The following is a 20,311-nucleotide window of genomic DNA, read 5'->3' on the forward strand; positions in this document are numbered from 1 at the left end:
GTACTGAGTTTTATTCTACGTGTGATGTGCTGACATACTTCTACATAGGAATGCTGAAAGATTAAAAAAAGTTGTGAAAACTTGGAATTATTTTCTTCTAGAGTAGGAAAAGTAAACTCAGATATTTTAAATAGGAATTGAGAAAATTTATTTTACTATATTTCTAGAACCCTATTCTGTAATGAGAAGTAATCAGGCACAACATACCAAAGTAGATATTATTCAAAACTGGGGAAAGGGTTAACTGGGTCAAACTGTTTAACAACTATTGATTTATTGTGCTCCACAGATTTTTTTTAAATCTTTTGAATGACATTCTGTATTGTCAATGCCTCACAAACTCATAAGCTTTGTGAAGTTAGTCTACAATCTAAGCCAGTGTGGGCTATTGCTGAGAAATCTGGAAATTGGCCAGTTATCAGATTGGAAAAAACTGGTTCCTCAATGGCCAAATCTTTATATTCTGCTTTCAATAATTTCCCAGGGTTGTGATACATTTAAATAAAAAATTGGATTCAGAAGCCTTTAAAAACTGAATGTATTTTAATTGTTCATAATATGTATTGTGTAAATATAAAATAAGTGTTATGAAGAGCTCTGAATTATTGAAGTGGCATAAAACATTTGAGAGAGAGATAAGAGAGTCATCTGATGTGAGATAAGCAGCCATATAAATTTGATAAAATATTTTCCCCCTTCTAGGAAATTGCAAACAAGGCTTCAGAGTCTATTGCATTGCGATCTGCAAAAAAGCCAAGTGCCCAATATGACAATGTACCAGAATACAAAGACCGAATAAGTCTTTCTGAAAATTATACCCTGTCCATTAATAATGCAAGAATTGGAGATGAAAAGAAATTTGTATGCATGTTTGTAACTGAAGACAATGTCTTTGAACAGGCTACACTCGTCAAAGTTTTCAGTAAGTACTGCTTAATTCCTCTAACAGAAGGATGATGTCGGGGTCATTGAAAGCCTTCAAGAGCTCTCTTCAATAATTACCAATGAATTGTAATTTGTCCTGTGACAAATGAAAAATTAAATGAAAAATAATCCTAGTGATTGCATTTAAGTTAATTTTAAATCAAATTGAACTTTTATCCCAGCTACTTTGTTCTAGCCTGTGATATTACTGAACTGCAATTCTCAGTACTCAGTTCATGGAACATTTTTCCTGCAATTGTCATGCTTGTCCAGAATGGTGCCTTCCAAAGTAAGGGGTTGAACACTCCCTGAAAAATGGTGAATTGCAGTTCTGAAATTTTTAGTACTTCCCATCTGGAGAACATCAACCTGGGAAAGGATAATCTAATACAATGTTTGTCAACCTTGGCAATTTTAAGACACATGGACTTCAGCTCCCAGAATTGATGCTCATATATCTTAAAGTTGCCAAAATTGAGAAACACTGCTCTAAATATTCAGTAATTGAAATTAACAGAGCTGAGGACAAAAGTACACAAACTGAAAACAATCACTTCTGTAACATAATCTTTGTCATTAAGCATTCATTTTTTGAGCAATAATTTGAAAAGATTCAGCATATCTCAGTGGTGGGATTCAAATTTTTTTACTACCAGTTCTGTGGGCGTGGAAGGATACTGTAAAATCTCCAGTCAGAGGTCCTATTTGTCGGTCTCCAAACTACTCAAAATTTCTGCTACCGGTTCTACAGAACTGGTCAGAACCTGCTGAATACCACTTCTGGCATATCTGCCGGAACAAATTTTTATTCACTCAAATTGAAACCCAGTTGTGGAAACTTTTATACATTTAAAAACACTTTTAAATATTTAAAACTCAACATTAGAAAGCAAATATTTATCTATATCTTATGTACTGTAATAAATAATTCCAGGGGAACCTGCATGGGAATATATATGCATCAAGAGTAATATAGAGATTGTTTTTGTATTCACTCTTCAAAAAGTTTTTCTTTAAAAACTAATGTGAAACAATAATGGCTTTATATATTTTTTGCTCTATTTCCATGCTGGGTGAAAGAAGGAGAGCTTCTTTCTTATAGCATTGAAAAACTAAAATCTCTGATCTATGAAGCAAATTGGGGAGGATTACTAGGAGAAATCTTTTAAGGAATAAATCTTGCTGTCAATTTAATGGGAGAGAGAATAGATATAGTGTTATAATTGTTCCATTAATCTCCAACCTATTTTTAGTTTTTGTGAGGTTAATTTACCATGAGAATATAAGAATAGTACTGCCAATTTTAATTGAGCATTTTTTTTCTCAAAATTTGCCAAACAGATGACTCTAGGCTTTTCACAACCAGGAAATGGAACTCTGTCTCTCATATTATTTTCTTTCATCTGGTATTGCAGACATGCTGCCTCTACTCAGAGATAACACTGACTGTTCAAGAGAGTTGATAAAACTATCCTCCATTAATTTATTCAATGCCTTTTTAATGTCATGCAAGTCATTGGATATCATCTTGTGCTGTGGTAATGAATTTCACAGGTTAATAATGTACTGCAAGCAAAAGTATTTCTGTTCAAAATCTCCTTCCAGTCAGTTTCTTTGGATGGCCCATGGGCATAGTATTTTCAAAAAAAAGGAGAAAAACTACTTTTGGAGTTGTGCACAAATTCATATAGCTCATATCTTAATCATACCACCAATCCCTCCCCCCATTCTCTCGCTACCTTTCTTCCAAGCCTAAAAGAACCAAACATTGTAGCTTATTATTATAAGGATGTTATTTGATTTCTCAAGTTAATTTCTGTTACCCTTTCTATAAATCTATTATATCCTTTTAGAAACGTGGTAATTAGAATTGTGCAATATCTCACACGCAGTCTCACTAGCTTTGTATAAATGAATTATAATATTGACAATTTTATTTTAAGTCTTTGCTTGATTTCTAAAGCTGAATTTGCTTTTTTTCTCTCAGTTGTCAATTGAATCAACATATTTTCTGATATTTACAATTTATACTTTTTCTGGTTAGGAGCAGATGGCTTAGATCTATCATTATTGTTACTATTATCTGAATTATTTGTATAAATAATACAAAAATATAATTCTGTTACAATAAAGTTTTCAGTTTCTCACATGATTTGATTCCATCCATGTTGAGAAATCTGCATGCAGGTAGTCCTCACGTAATGACTATAGTTTGGCCTGCCAACTCTCTCACTAACTTATTAATAAGCAAGATATCGCATAGCTGCAACTGACTTAATGACCTCACTTCTGTGATGTTATTAAGAAATCACCTGCTGTCATTAATTGAGATATCATCTGAGTGTGATTTGTGATTTTATTACTGGCTTCTCCATTGATTGCTATTTGTTGGAAGTCAGCTGCAAAGTGTGCAAATGGCAGTGACTCTGGGACACTTCCAAGGTTGCAAATACCCACTTGTTGAGAAGCACTTGATCTCAATTACAGGACCTTAGGGATGCTGTAATCGCAATAAGTGCAAGGAGGACTGTAAAATTACTTTCTCAGTGCTGTTGTAACTTTGAATGGTGCCAGGCAGTCATGCATTCAGGACTCCCTGTATGTGACTCAGTCCCAAATATCTGAAAGTTGAAATATAATTCAAATTTTTATCATTTTCTTTCACTAAACAACAACAACAACAACAGAGCAGCCATCAAAGCCTGAAATTGTAAATCAAGCAGAATTTCTAGAAACAGAAGAGCTGAAACTGGTAAGTGAACAATTTTTTCCTGCTAAATTATCTTTAAGCTGATCTGTTATAAAATATATTGGAAAACAGAATACAAAAGGGACTGTGGCAAAAGGGACACTTAAATCCACAAAAGGGATTTGTTGAATCTTCCTTGTAGGGAAGATACAGAGCAACTCCACTAATTATACTAGCTGTACGTTGAGCGGGATAATCGTTTCTATGGGCTGTTAGAATTCTGTTACAGAAATCCAGGTTGTCCTTGTTTCCTGAGCTTGCCAGCCTCACTGTCTTGTTTCTTGAGCTTGCTAACCACTGTCTTATTTTGCTATTTTTTTACATGAATTTAGTATGTCAAAAGAAAGCCTTATTTTAGGACTTAAAAAAGCATTATCATTATCACTAGCTGCTCCCATGCTATTTTGCATATTGGGCAGCAAACAGGAAATAATGTAATTATAAAAAAGAAGCTATTTTAAAATAAAAAAGACTTAAAAGTAGACTATATCTATTGGCTACATTTTACAGATTGCATGTAAATACAGCTATCTGCATATTGAAACCTGTTTATGGAATAATTTTTTGCTAAAGATAATGTAGCCCTGGTCTGTAAGGAGGATTAGGAAAACATTTCAAGCAGAATTATTTTCTACATTTTGCAATCTAAACATATATAAAGATTCCATAGCTTTATCTGTTGAATTTATTCATGGAAAACAGTCACTATCATCACCTTCCCTTCTTAGGTATAATAATAGGTAGTCCTCAATTTATGGTCATTCATTTAATGGCAGTTCAAAATTTCAGAAGCCTTGGAAAAAGTGGCCTATGATCCATCTCCAAAGTTACAATCGTCACACGATCAACCTAGTTACATGATCACAATTTTGGCACTTGGCAACTGGCTGTTATTTAAAATGGTTGCAGTTTTTTGTGGTCAAAATTTTCAACCTACCCAGCCAGCTTCCAACAAACACAGTCAATTGGGAAAGCAGGACTTGCATAACGACTATGTGATTTACTTAACCACCATGGTGATTTGCCTATCAACTACAATAAAAGTGAACATAAAATTGGATCTAGTCATATGATGAATCATTAAATGACCCCATTATTTAAGGATCAAAATTCCAGTCCCAATGGTGGTTGTAAGTCAAGGACTCCCTATATTATGGTTTAATAGATATCTTACGTAATTTATTTTCAATTTCATGCAGGATTTTCTTTATAGACCAATATCTCCAGTTATTTGATAATTTCAAGTAATTTATTCTTATATCTAAAATCTTCTAATTTCCTATATTTCTTTCATAGTATATCCATGTTCCAGTAACTACACTAGGGCTAAAAAATGAATAGAGAGTATGTGAGGACTGACGAAAATGTGACCCTCCAAATGTTGAAATTCTCATAATCTCTAATGATTAATCATGCTACTTAGAGTGAATTGGAGTTGGAATTCAAAGCCCTGCCCTTGATTTATACATATATGTGATCTATCTATTATATAAGATCTGGGGTATACAACAATTGAATTAAAGGCTTAATGAAATGAAGATTTGCAAGACAAAATGTAACAGGAAAGTCTTCAGACTTCCTATATATAAGGCACAGTACAGCGATTTAGTGTGAATCCCATATTAGTATATTGGTATTGTAACTGCAAAGAAAGCACATCATCTGCAGCACAATTACTATCATCCATCATTATGAGGAAAGCTTTTATTAAATAAAAGTATACAGGAATAGATGTGTTGAAAATAATAACTTTAAGTATGCTGGTAGTCCTTACTTGATGAGCTAACTGGGACCAGAATTTCCATTTAAAAAATGGATTTAGGGATGGCAAGTAGTCGTCACTGCAGTCATTACACTAGGACCTCCCACTTCTCCTGCCCTTCCATGTTTACTTTAAGCCACTCCCCACACCTGACTATCACGCTCACCCATCTCCGCTTTTTTGTTCACTCTGAATTCCACTGCCTCGCTGCCCCAAATGTCCTGCTCTCTGCTACCCCCAACATTTGCTGCTCCTGCCACTCAACCATCCCTTAATATGTCACCCTGCCACCAATAAATCTTTGGTGTCTTTTTCCACCTGCTGCTGCTAAGATGGACCTGGGCTTGCCCTCAGCAGCAAGAGCAGCAAAACGCAGGGCAGAGATGAACAGATAGGCGGGTGAGGTAAAATTGAAGCACATCCTTCTGTTGTCAGTGTAGATGGTGACTCTAATTTTGATCACGTGGCCTTGGAGGCGCACCCCGTGGTCATAATTTCAGGGACGTGATGTCCTTGAACTACCTGAACTACAAATAGTTCACCGCTATCGTAACTTTGAACGGTCACTGAACAAATGTTCATTAAGTAAAGGCTATCTATTATGAACAAAAGAATATGCAATGTCCATAACCAAATCGTGTATTTGAATTCTTAGCTTGGGGAATGTATTACAAGAGATGGTTATCCTGCAGGAAACATAACATGGTTTAAGAATGGAGCTATTTTGCAGCATGCTGAAGAAGGTAGGATTTTGTTTCTAGATGTTACTGCATGCATGTTTCTTTATCTTCAGTCAGTTTAGAGTAAGCTATTTTAAGCATGGAAATCATTAGCCTTGTTAACAGTGCTGCAATTAACTTTCTATCCATTATTCCTTGTCTGGCCTACAGGCACTTTAGAAAATAGCTTGACCTCTTCCTCCCTGTGGCAGCCCCTCAAATATTGAAAAACCGCTATCATGTCTCCCTTGGTCCTTCTCTTTACTAGACTAGCCAAGCCCAGTTCCTGCAACCGTTCATTGTATGTTTTAGCCTCCAGTCCCCTAATCATCCTGGTTGCTCTTCTCTGTACTTTTTCTAGAGCCTCAACATCTTTTTTTATAATGTGGTGAACAAAGCTGGATGCAGTATTCCAGGTGTGATCTTACTAAGGTTACTTTATAGAGTGGTATTAGTACTTCCCTTGATCTTGATTGTATCCCTCTGTTAATACAACTTAGGATTGCATTAGCTTTTTGGGCTGCTGCTGCTGCACACTGCTGGCTCATAGTAAACAATGTTGGCTGAGTTTTGTTGTATTTTTGACATTTTTTAAAATAATAATTATTGCTACAATTTAAAGTAGTTATTTAAAAATGTTATCTAAGAGCTAGCATGTTATAATTGCTATATGAAAAACCTTAAGTTTTAGTCCTCCTTAGGCCCAAAGCTAAGAGTTTGATTTGGGACCAATCACTTCCTCTCAGTCCAAACCAGCTTCAGATTCTTGTGATAAACCAGTTGATAAGCCATATTATTATTGCATCATGCATTCATAAATAAAGCAGTATAAAAAACAAGTGCAGTGTAAAACTCAAATTGACCCTGAAGCAATGTGTGTGTGTGTGTGTGTGTGTGTGTGTGTGTGTGTGTGTGTTTTCATAGATTTTCACGGGTACAGGTATGTAGGTCTTGGCATGGTTGGGTCTTTTCCCATGTAAGATTGAGAGCATCTTGGCAATGTTTCGATGAGGTCCCACTCGCCATCTTCAGGCTGGTGCTTTCGGCTTCGTGCTTGTGCGAACAAAGTGTGATCGGAGCTGCCATCTCCCTATATATACTGGTGGGGAGGTTGGCTGTGTTGTCATTTCTTGATTGGTTGATCGAGTTGATGTTTGCAGATTGTCTGGCTTTTTTGTAAGAACATGTGGGACCTCGTCGAAACGTTGCCAAGATACTCTCAATCTTGCACGGGAAAAGACCCAAACATGCCAAGACCTGCACACACACACACACACACACACACACACACATATATATATATATATATATATAGAGAGAGAGAGAGAGAGAGAGAGAGAGAGAGACAGACAGACAGACAGACAGAGAGGGGGAGAGATGATAGATTTATATATACCTTTATTTATTCTATAGTTCCAATTCCAAATCATTAAAGTGATTCTGATTCTAATCTATGCTTTTTAATTCTATTATGGATATATTCTATTTGTATTCTATTCTAATTCTATTCAAATTCTAATTCTCCTCCCTGTCCCATCCCCCTACTCCTTTCCCCCTGCTACTCCACCCTGGTCCATTGTACCTCCTTGCCCTCCACTGCTTCCTCTTCCCTATCCCTTTCCCCCTGTCTTCCCCTCCCCTATCCTCTCCCTCTCCCTTAGGTCTGGCAATAACCTGCCTTGATGAAGTCATAAAGGCATTAGAATTCCTCCCTCCCTCCCTCCTCCTCCTCCTTCTCCTCCGTCTTGCTTCCCTATCCTTCTTTCCTACCAGGTCCACTCCTTCTTCCCCTTCTTTATCATCCTCCCTTCCCTTCCCTCTCCTCTTTGTCCTGTCCCCTCCCCTCTCCTACCCATCTTACTCCATCTCTTTTTGCCCTTCCTCATCTCTTTTCCTTCTCCTCCCCTTTTTGACTTAGCTTCCTGTCATTACCCATACCCATTCCCCTCCCTATCCCCCTCCACCTAATCTTAACCCTGACTCAGCCTCACCCTGACTCTTAGCCTGTCCCTCACTCTTTCACTCTTATTCTCATCCTTACCCTAACCCTCACCCTCTCGCAGTCACTTCCACCCTAAACCTAATCCTCACTTACCTCTCTATGAGTTGTCTACAAAAAGAGGGAAGCTTTCCCAGAGTCCAGGAGCCCTACTGAAGAGCAGCTTATCTCTTGGAAGGCATCTTCACTTTGATAACTGACAATAACTGACCCTTTAGCCTGCTGGGATGAAGTCATCAAGCCATTCAATTCCCAAGGAGATGACCCGCCTCCCTTATCCTCCTATCAAAGTTCACCTGCTTCTGTACTTTTTATGACCTACACATCTACATATCACACAAATCTCTCTAGAAAGCTACCAAACTAATCACTAAAGCTGCCAATCAGTCATTTTTTTCCACGGAAGACATGGGTCTTTGGATGTGGATTGTTTCTTGTTATAGAAACTCCATTAAGCACCTCAACATTGTGAGCAGCTTAATAGTCTGCTGTTTGCTTTCTAAAGTCAGGTTGGAAGTAAAGTTGACTGTGTTTAGGATAGACTTTGAAATAGATTTGTCCTCATGAAATCAAAAGGACTGAATCTTAACAGATCTGATTTGAGTGGCACAAATTTGAAAACTTTGAATCCAGACCATTGTCTGAAAAGACCAATAGATTTTAAACCAAAATTATTCAGCCTGGCATATTTAGACCCATTGCAATATATATTAAGTATTATTTTCTGTGTGAGAAATGGGAAAATATTTTACATTTATTACTTTCTTCTCTCTTGACTGAAGTCTCTGTCTTCCACATATATCTCTCATCGTCTTGCCTTATTTAGTCAGTGAAGCTTCTTTTGTTTTCCTCATCAAAGAGGCTGGGCTCTATAACCTTTTGAAAAATGACAATGGAAATGGAACATGGAGGGCATATTAAACTGCATGCAAACCTATCCTAGAGGTTCAATCTGCTTGTGTGCATCACTGACAAGAGGGTCTCTTGCTTGAGGAGGGGATTGGACTGGAAGACATCCAAGGTTTCTTCCAACTCTATTATTGTTATTCTGTTATTCCATTTAAATGAATACATTTAGGACTATAGATATACACAAATTTAGTATTACTTCCACTTGGATATCCTAAGTAGAATCACTAGAATTTGCACTTTTTATTTACAAATAACTTTGTGTAAGTCATTCTTTTTCTTTTAAAAGCTGTTGTCATAGATGAACAAATAGATGCAGATAAAACCAGCGGACTCTATACCATCAAATCTTCCCTAAAATATAAACCAACAAAGGATGACACTGGTGCACAGTTCACCTGCACAGTGACGTATTTTGGACCAACTGGACCAGAGATAATACGATCAGAATCAGAAGTCCCTAACATTTACTGTAAGTTTATTATCATAGTTAATTTCCCTAACATAGATTTTACATAAATGATGCATTTCCAAAAATCAGACAAGCATAACATATTCATGTACATGCAGTTGTTTGTCATGTCTTGCCCTTCCCTTTTGAGAAAGGGAAGTAAGTTAAGAAGCAAGAGTGAAATCTGCTGTAACTTGTGCTTCCTAATATTTGACTACTTATACAATGCAGTGGAATTTTCTCCTATGTATATTAGCATCTGAGTAGCTATTCCCCAAATGGCTATTCTATGAATATATAACTGCAGTTCTGAAAATTCTCAGCAATGTTCATGATGGCTGGAAAAACCTGAGACAAAGACTATGTATAATTTATCCTATTCTAGGTTTTGTTCATTTAGGTAACACATTCTAAAATTGACTAAAAGAAAATTAGGTTGCCACCAAATACCTATTGAATTTAAAAACATGTTAAAGAGAAGATTAATTTATAACATGATTTGTTGTTGTTTTTTGTTGTTGCTGTTTTTCTGAAGCTCTACCTTCAGGCAAAACATGCTGCAGGATGGTTTTTCAATATATATAATTGTTATTTTTATATATATATATATTTAGCTTCAGTGTGTTTAATCTAATGGTTAAAGCACACAGTTAGAAACCAGAAGACTTTTGAGTATTAACCCTGCCTTAGACATGAAGCCAAGTGAGTAATCTTGGTCCAGTCATTTCTAGCTCATCCCTTGGCAGGAGGCAATGACAAACCACTTCTAAAAAATTTGTCAAAGAAACTGTAAGAGCATGTTTAAGCAGTTGCCAGGAGTGAACACTTACTCAAGCATGCACACATACAAACACATGCACACATACACTATTTAAGTCTTTCATTCCAAAATATTGTACCTGCAGTAAGGTTTTGCAAGTAGAAGCTCTGGATCTGCTTCTGATTGAGACCAAAAGTAAAAAGAAGATTCTCCCCTCCCCTTTTTGTCGCTTAGACAACAGAAATTATCAGCCCTTACGGAGAGGCTCCTTTCATCCCTACTATCAGGGACATTTCTCCCCTATATTTCAGAGAGTATCGGGATTTAGAAGCAGCCAGCACTCCGATAGAGTGGACTTTTCAAACAGAAATCGTAGGGAGAGACAGGTAAAAAGACCATTTATTGGGGCAGGAAACAGAGGTTTCTGACGTCCAAAATAGATCCAGAGATTATGCCCCCATTGGAGGTTGATTAAGGCTCTTTGCAGACCATTGGGATACTTCTACTTTGGATTCCTGGGTTCGAGACACCATTAGATTTGGCCTGGCTCTAGAATTCCACTCCACACCCATGAACTTTTTTATGACATGCCCTCTCTCCAAGAACCCTGTTAAAAGGAATCTGATGGGGACAGTGATCAGTCATTTACTGGAAATCAGGGCTATCCAATCCGTAGCCCGGGATCAGCAAGGGCAAGGGTTCTACTCACTACTCTTCATAGTTCCTAAGAGTTCAGGGGGGTGGAGGGCAATTTTAGATTTAAAACGACTCAACTGTTCCCTCGTTTATCGTAAATTTAAAATGAGTAAGTTGCAATCCATTCTGCATAGCATAAGAAAAGGTGACTTTTTAACTGCCATGGACTTAACAGAAGCCTATTTACATATAACAATTAGACCTTCACTCAGCAAATTTCTCAGATTTCGTTAACAAAAACAACCAACAACCAACACTTTGAATATATCGTCCTGCTCCTTGGGTTGTCATCTGCCCCAAGAACATTTACAAAGGTCTTAGCAGCTCTGGCCACCCATCTTAGGGGTGATGGAGCATATGTCCGGGCTCACAAATACATCGGCAGACTGGCTGAGCAGGGCCACAGTCGACCAGTCAGAGTGGTGCCTGCACCCAGATCTGTTTCAGGAAGCAGTTCAGAGATTCGGTCTTCCAGTTATAGATCTGTTCGCTTATCCCCTGAACACGCAGCTCCCTAGATTCATTTCGAGATACCCCTCCCAGGGGGCGGAGAACATCAACACTCTCCATTGCTGGTGGCCCCAGGGACTACTCTATGCCTTCCCCCCTCTCCCACTGATACTCAAGGTGATCCAAAAGCTGCTGGACGAGAAAGCGGAACTGATCTTGGTGGCACCATACTGGCCCAGGAGGCCATGGTTCGCAGATCTCAGAAGTCTGTCCACAGAAGAACTGTGGAAAATTCCACTGCACAAAATTCTGCTCACCCAAGGACCCTCTACAAGCCGTATATATAATGCCACATGGATTATCTTTTATGAAAGGTGCACCAAATCCAAGGTGGACCCATTTTCGCCATCAGTGACACAAGTTTTGGAGTTTCTTCAAGATGGTCTCGACAGGGGTCTCTCTCCAAACACTTTTAAGACGGCTATTGCCTCGGTGGTGACCTGGGAAGGTCTAACATCCATCTCCCACCACTGATGGATAAGGAGTTTTCTTCGGGACGCCACAAATATATGTCCACCAATGGTACATTGTTACCTGACCTGGGACCTTAATTAACAGGTACTTACAGCACTCACGAAGTCCATTCTTTGAAGGTCCATTTGAACCACTGAAAACTACTAGTCTCCATTTTCTCACATACAAGGTAGTTTTCCTCGTAGCTATAACATCAGCACAACGTATCTCGGAAATAGTGGCTCTATCGGCCTGAAAGGACCTTTGTATATTCCATACTGACAGAGTGGTTCTTCGACCAGACCCCACATTCATACCAAAAGTCAATTCTGCCAACCACAGGGCACAAGAACTTGTGCTCCCAAATTTTTATCCCAAGCCTTCTCAGGGCCTAGAGCATCAATGGCACTGACTTGATGTCCGCAAAGATCTCCGTACGTACTTACATCGAATGGCTCCTTTCAGGAAGACTGAAGCCCTTTTCGTATTTTTTCCGCCAACCACTCAGGGGCATAAGGTCTCACCTTCAACTATAGGCAGGTGTCTGAAAGCCACGATAGCCAGGGCATACGAGATTCAATCATTACCCGTGCCTAGGGGCATCACGGCGCATTCAACAAGGAGCGTGACAACTTCAGCAGCCTGGGCCACGCAAGCTCCTGTAGCAGAAATATGTAGAGCAGCAACATGGCTCTCTCCATCACCTTTAATTCAGCATTACAAAATTGATGTATTTGCTTCTGCTGAGGCCTCCTTTGGGAGGAGGGTGTTACAACGGGCCCACTCGGACAGTGGGGGGGCTCCAACCCAGATGGAGACCCTCTCGTAGGGCAAGCCAAACCTTGGTATGTCCCACTTTCTGGATGCTCGGAGCAGCTCAATGGAGAAGGGGTGTTGTTACTTACCTGATATGCCCGTTCTCGGTGAGCTCTGACGAGCATCCAGCCCCACGCAATATCCGTCTGGTGGGATCCTGTTCCAGCCAACAAAATCTGGAAATTTGTAAAACAAACAAACAAACATAACAAAGAAGAGGGCAGGGGTTGCATCACCTTGTCTTCGCCAAAACTGGGGACGCTAGGGAGGAGTCAGGGAGGAGTAAGAGCGTCCTAACAATTAAGCCCAGCCTATCCGAGCAGAGACTAAGCACCTCCCCACTCTCTGGATGCTCATCGCAGCTCACTGAGAACGGGTATATCAGGTAAGTACCAACGCTCCTTCTCGCCAACTCTGTGGCCTATCACAGACTACATCTCAACATGTGGGCTGTGTGTTTGACACATCTGATCTATAGATCTATAAATCATGAAGTTCCCATGTTTGGAGACCTTTTTTACAGTGATGTTTCACATATACGAGCAGTGGTGGTCAGTTGGTTAAAATGCAGTATTGTAGGCTAGCTCTACCCACAGCCAGGAGTTCAGTCCTGACCAACTCCAGGTTGATTCAGCCTTACATTCTTCTGAGGTTGATAAAACAAAGACCCAGATTGTTGGAGGCAATATGCTGACATTTGTAAATCACTCAGAAAGTCCTCTAAAGCACTATAGAATGGTATATAAATCTAAGCACTATTTCTATATGCTGATGTAGTTACTAAATGGGGTGTTAACACAAGTTTTGAGAGCACCATTTGGAGAGAAAGAGTGGAAGCTCTGGATCAAGATTATCAAACTGGTGATTTGCCACCAATATTTGCAGGGTGAGCCCAATAACTTTTATTTTGCATAAAGTTCTTGATGCATCCGTTGCTTGATACAGATTTATTTTACTCTCTTAGATATTTGGAAGAGTCAGATTATTAACCAGTTTATGTTGCTTTACAGATCCCACAGAAAAGGTTCAGATTGAGATTCTTTCACGAAGAAAAACAATTAAGGAAGGTGATAACATTACCCTGAAATGTTCAGGAAATGGTAATCCTCCACCTCAGGAGTTCTTATTTTTCATCCCTGTAAGTATTGCATATCTGTACAACCTCTTAAATTTGGGGAAGCCACAATTTGGTTTAGGCAGGAAGGTGTCTTTTTCACACTATTCTGTTAATCGGTCTCATATCTTTCCATTCCTACCCTCCCAGTTATTTTTTTTTTTTTGTTTTTCTATAAATTTCATTCAGTTTTATTTTTAAAATGTGTACACGACAACACTATACATTAATTCACTAAATCTGTATCATCATTAGTTTTACATAAAATTTATCAAGAAGGCTGGAGCAAGAAACAATAACATAAAAACCCTGAAAACATAAGTCAACTAGAAGTTGTGTAGAAGTTATACACAAAACATAAACATTTTACTGTATTGCAAACTTTTGTTTAACATTTTTTTAAAGGGAGAGCCTGGACCAATTCGAAGTTCCAGTTTTCATGAGTTGACTGATGTAAGAAGAAATGCAACAGGTGAATACAGATGTTCACTGACTGATGAAAGTTTGATAGATTCCACAACAGTTACAGTACATTGTAAGTATTATTTTTGTATTCCTTCTTATAGTCATATATCATTTTGTAATATATGCCAAGGCTTTTGCCACATGTTTTGTGTTTTGATTAAATTACGCATGGATGTTTTTGTCAGAGTTAGGCCCCATTATTTTTTTTTAATTCATGTCTGAGGCTTATTTTAAAAGTTCAGAGATTTTTTTTTCATTCATCTTTTTCTTTCTTTTGCCTCTAAAGTTCTGGTTTTGTTTTTAATTGATATTCAAATTTCATGTGGCATATATTTTCTTATCTTTAACATTTGGACCTGTTAAAAGCATTAAAAAAATAGAACATTGCATTATTACACAGTTATGAAGTGGTGATCTTGTTATTGGAGAGGAGGGAGTGAGAAGAGAGAGTGATCTCAAAATTAAGGTATAGAGACTGAAATCGTCTGTCACATAAAATATATGGCTAGGATAGTCCATTGAGAGGGGCTTCCTTCAGTTATTATTTTTCTGCATTTTAATGTTTCTGCATGCCTGAAAATATTGATATAGATGCAGTTACTTATGAATATAATTCTATTTTTTCTATTTACATTCCTTTATCATTGGATAAATAGATGAAGAGAAGGAATGTCTGGTTACAGAAAAAAAATCCAGGGCCAACTTAATAAAATACACTATCAAAAATTGTCATGAGGGCTTTGAAAGGTTTACAAAAAATAATGCAACATAAAGCACATAAAAATTCTCACTTCTTCACCTCATCTAGAGTCAAATCAGAATGTGGCAAAGATTTATTTCTGTTTGTGCTGATATACCCCTAGGTTTTATCTCAGATAGACATCGTAGTTGCTTAATCGTAGGATTTAGTTGGTTTATTAATAAATCTGTCATTATGCTCAACAATAAAAGCGTGCTTCAGAAAGGAGGGAAATCCTATTTTAGTATGTACATCCTTGTTTCAATTTAGGCACATTCTTAATACAGGTTTTAAAATATAAAATAAATAATATCTCTGTAAGGAGTTGTGCTTCTTTACACTTATCACATGTATTTTGTATGTTTTCCTGGCCAGGATTTACAAATGGCTTTTGGTTACACCCCAAAAATAATGGGTGGAGCAGGACAACCTTAATGGAACAATAAATATAAAATGTTTAATGTTTGGTCATAAATTTAATAATTTTCTTCTTGTGTCCTATCAAAAGTCATTATTTTGTATTTTGAGAGTTCTCTAAAGGCTTTCAGGGGCTACGTGCAGTCCTTGGGGCCCATCTATATGCCTGACACAGACACCAACATAGATTTCTGCTTATTGTGGTGCCACTTAATTCAAAACTGCAGCTCTATTTTACATGAAGTTAATATTAATTTGGAAGTAGATTTATCATAGGAAAATAAATGAAAATCTCAAGTTGTTATGTATAGTTAAGAAGATGAAGATAAAAGATAAATAAAATTGTGTAATGCATTAAAAGTAACTAAAAAAACAAACAGGAAAATGTAGCTAATTTTAATCTTACTGTATTTTGATGTTACTGTTTAACATTTTAGTTTTTTTCTTAGAAAAGGATTCAGTTTCAATTTCTAATCAAATTATGAATACACTACATTTTATTTATCTCGGTATCTTAGGTACATGCTAAGAATACCTTGGTTGAGTGTTTGTATTATGAACTTCACTTCTATTTATCATAGAAGCAAGGCTGAAAGAAAAAATAGTTGTATCGAAATGCCTCTTACTCTTCTAAACATATACACAAATAAGAGTATTTCTAACCATTTCCTCATGTCACTTATTTTTCTTTAGCCCAAAATTCTTTAAAGAAAAAATTGAAGTATTTCATTTTATGCTATCTACTGATTACACATATATGTACGTTTGTGTGTGTGTATGTTCATTCTCTCTCACACACACACACATATGCAGTACATACACAGACATAGTACATGCAAATATTTCTGCTATCTTCTTCTGAAGTTTATTTTCAGTCCTTTTATGAAAAGTAATTGACTGAGACTTTGAGAAATTGCAGCTGTAACTGAAATTACCAAATAATTCTTTGTTTTTGTTTTGCTTTATTTAAACTTCCTAAGTAAGCGAAGTTTGTGAATATGAATAACAATCCTGAATTTCTTCAACATAGATTTGGATTTGTCACTTACTCCCAGTGGAGAAGTTATTAAACAGATTGGAGAAGCATTGCCTGTATCTTGTACAATTTCTTCTAGTAGAAATGCTACTGTGTTCTGGCTGAAGGTAAATATTTTTAACTTGGCTATTCTTAATCCATTACTGTATCTGGAATGGTGATAGTTTAAAGTTCATAAGAACCTAAATGGTATGGGGTGCATATTCTAAGACCAAATGCAGCCCTCTAAAGTATTATGCACAGATATTAGAATTCTTCCAAAATTGTTTCCTAAATTGTAATGTTTAATATTCAGAATGAGGAAATTATCAAACATGGGCAAAATAATATCTGCATTTAATGTATTGTTAACTTTAATTTAAACTTGGAAAAAGCTATCTAACTATTAAAGCTGCTTGACCCAGAACCAGTTAAAACTTAAATCCTCAAACAGGTCTTTTATTTTTTTGAAGATTTGTGTGAGAATCTTCCATAAAATTACTTCATGAAGCAATATGTCTCTTTCACTTTAAGCAGTGAAACAAAACAAGTATTTTGTTTCTGTTTGTGTAGCTACTCCTTAGCATAACATCTGCGCAGAGACCTCTTCTGGCTTTGGTAAATTCTGAAGAATGCTGAGTAGTCCTCTCAGAAATTTCTGTAAAATCCAAAGTATAGTCCATACAAGAGTCATTTGAAATATTTTTAAAAATGCCAGATGAAGCATTTGCAATTGCTTCTTCAGTTTGACTAGAAAAATCAGGTTGTTTCTGTATTGTGTGCTTTTTCATTGAAGTAAATTTAAGTCATTTTATTCAGGCCAAAACTAATTACTACAAAAGGCCAAAAGTAATTACTAATTCCTACAATAGCTGGTCTTTCCTGGACACTTCAAGCAGAGATTAATAGCCATCTGTTGGCTTTAAATTTATTGAAAGCAATTACCAGCTCTGGTTTATTTTAGAAGAGGAAATTCCAGTGCTTAACTTGTTGAATGTTCCCATGACAAACTGAGAAGTAGATATAAATATTCTTATTGATCAATACAATAATAAGGGTCAAGATATTTGTTTATTAAAACATAAAAATCAGATTTTATAGGGCAGATAACAATGTAAGTAGATTTTTTTTATTTAGTATTAAATACAGTTTAATTGGAGAATCAGTAAAAATTGTTTAGTAGTCCTATCCAAAGTGGTTAGTTCAAACTACTTGTGTTGAAGAACTTTGTTACTTTTTTCCCTTGAAGGTAAAATAGGTTCCTAAGCATACTGGCTTTTTTTTTTAATAGGATAATAACAGAATGAGGTCAAGTCCTTCTTTTTCAAGTTTGCAGTACCAAGATGCAGGAAATTACGTCTGTGAAACAATTTTACAAGAAGTTGAAGGCTTAAAGAAAAGTCAAATTCTGACATTGATAGTACAAGGTAATGTAGATTCTTAAATTCAATATTGTTGTGTTTAGTTTGTATGTTGCAATATAATTATGAAATGCTCACCAGCCATAAAATACCTAATTCTAACACTGCCGTAGAAATAACATTAAAAGTGCTTGGCTAGATTTTTAGAAATAAAAGTATTTACATGATTCAGCTTTGTCTGTGTGTATGTGTGCGTGTGCATCAAAATCTAGATTAATTGGTTTCAAATTTGCACTGTTTAATAGTGATATTTTAATTGGTCTTGAATCCCATAGTGATTCAGTACTATGAATATAGCAATAAATAAATAAACAATTTAAAAAATTATTTTGCATTTTAAGGAAAGCCTCAGATCAAAATGTCAAAGAGAACCAGCACAGATGGATCTTATAAAACTATAGCCTGTCACGTAGAAGGATTTCCCAAACCTGCAGTACAGTGGACTAGCAGTGGAGGTGTCATAAATAAAGCAAGTAATTTTCTCATTATGTTTGCATGTTTATTTCAACTACAGTAAATACAGTATTGTGAACTTCTTGCTGCTTCTCTGAATTTGGTTATCTCATTATCAGACTAAATTCCAAAAAAATGGTCTGCTTCCTTTTTTCTGGTGTTCTGGGCTGCTGAGGTGAGTTTGTGTTCATCTGAATAATGTTCTTACACAGGAGCTCTTGTGGCAGGTTGGATTATTACTTTGATTATGGAATTAGTAAATGTGAGTGGTTTTTCAATGGGCTTCTCCTTCTAATTTGCTACATTTCTTCTGCTGATGAGGATATACAGGAAGGATAGTGTGTTATTTTCGTATTTCCTTGTGAATTTTATTCCTTGAAGATGCTGTTGATTATTTCATATGTTTTCTCTAGTTGTTCCTTTTTTATTATGGCAAAGATGTCATCTACATATCAGATCCATACTGTTCATTGTATGTTGGGAGTGCTATAGTTTCTACATGCTGCATTAAAGTATCTGCTTTCTGAGAGTGGTGATCTCATGGGTGTTTCTCTGATTTGTTGGTATATCTGTCCAACAGACTGAAAGCAGGTAGTTAAGGAGAGATTGATGAATTCCATGATTTGGATCTTAACATATTTGGTTTGGTTGGGTGTATTGTGTTGTACACCTGCCATTGATTATTTTGCTAGTCCTGGTCCCTGGGTGTAAATTATTGTGATACCAACTGAAATCATAACCTCTTATCGTATTATTAGATCTTTGTTTTTCTGGAGCCAGTTTAGTGGAGAATAGATAGAATATTTTCGCACAGATGAAGGCAGGAATAAAAAATAGAATATTTTTTCTCCTTTGTGAAGCTTTTTTGTAAATCCTTTAGCTATGTGGTATGTTGAAATCCTGGTAATGATACAATTGCACAAAGAGATATGTCGGGGTTGTGTATTTGGAGGCACAGAAGGTAGGTATAGGAGAACAGGTATACCGCTTTTTATCCACCATTGTTTTTTTTATTATCCATTGTTTTTCTTTTGTGATTTCACCATTCTTATTAGGACTTTCATGGTTCACTTGATCAGGTTGTCTAGTTTCTGTATTGGGTTGCTGTTTACTGGAATGAAGGGTTTTTTTGCTGTCCAGTATTCTTTGGAATTTTGTATGCATTGTGATCTGTACATTATCAACATGCAATGTACTGAAGCAATTTACCATTGAGTAAATTGTATATTGATAATGTATAATACATAATATACATTAATATACAAAACAAAATGAAGATATGGTACCTCTGTTTCAAGTACAATTTCAAATAATAGTTAATTATGTATTTATTAAAGAATTTAAAAAACAGTCCATCATAATTTGTGTGGTATACATAAAAAATAAAAACAAACAAAAACTGAATTAAACAATAATATAAAAATAATGTAATAAAGTACAATCATACTCACAGTCAAGTGTAGGGAACCGGTTTTCAAGTTCCTAGTGTATATAATATTGTTACACCAATATAAAATCAAATCCCAGAACTGCACTGGTTTTCTTACAAGGTAAATTTACTTTATTTACACACATAATTGCATGTTAATTGCATAGCATGCAATTAACTGGATAATAAATTTTGCAAATTAAATATATATAAATAACCAATAATAAGAGAGACAGTGACTTAAGATATCAGACTAGAAATTAGAGAGCTGAGTTCTAGTCTTGTCTTTGGCATGAAATCAGTTGAGTGACTTTGGGTCAATCATTCCTTCTCATCTTATGACGATGGCAATGGCAAATTACTTGCAAAGTATTGCTATGAAAAAAATGTATGGACCAGTCCATGTACCAAACATGCTTTTTCAGGAGGCAACTGGACTTGCAAACAGCTGGTAATTTGCATCCTTTTAGAGAGTAGCTGAAGCACTTGGAGGTGTATCTGTGTCCTCAA

The 20,311-nt window shown here is 36.5% G+C and overlaps 1 protein-coding gene across 2 annotated transcripts in view; it reads left to right on the top strand.

The window, feature by feature from the left end:
* Positions 1–20,311, top strand: part of ALCAM (activated leukocyte cell adhesion molecule) — a 94,098-nt gene that overhangs the window by 63,374 nt on the left and 10,413 nt on the right. For both annotated transcript variants that reach the window (XM_087937373.1, XM_087937374.1), the window contains exons 3-11: positions 703–922; positions 3,612–3,676; positions 6,091–6,178; positions 9,352–9,534; positions 13,759–13,886; positions 14,268–14,397; positions 16,514–16,626; positions 17,790–17,925; positions 18,261–18,392. In XM_087937373.1, the coding sequence (XP_087793499.1) occupies positions 703–922; positions 3,612–3,676; positions 6,091–6,178; positions 9,352–9,534; positions 13,759–13,886; positions 14,268–14,397; positions 16,514–16,626; positions 17,790–17,925; positions 18,261–18,392 (1,195 nt within the window). The remainder of the gene's footprint in view (positions 1–702; positions 923–3,611; positions 3,677–6,090; positions 6,179–9,351; positions 9,535–13,758; positions 13,887–14,267; positions 14,398–16,513; positions 16,627–17,789; positions 17,926–18,260; positions 18,393–20,311) is intronic.

Source organism: Pseudonaja textilis, chromosome 7 (genome assembly GCF_049901715.1).
Source record: "Pseudonaja textilis isolate UNSWEBS1 chromosome 7, rPseTex1.2, whole genome shotgun sequence".
Classification (NCBI taxonomy): domain Eukaryota; kingdom Metazoa; phylum Chordata; class Lepidosauria; order Squamata; family Elapidae; genus Pseudonaja; species Pseudonaja textilis.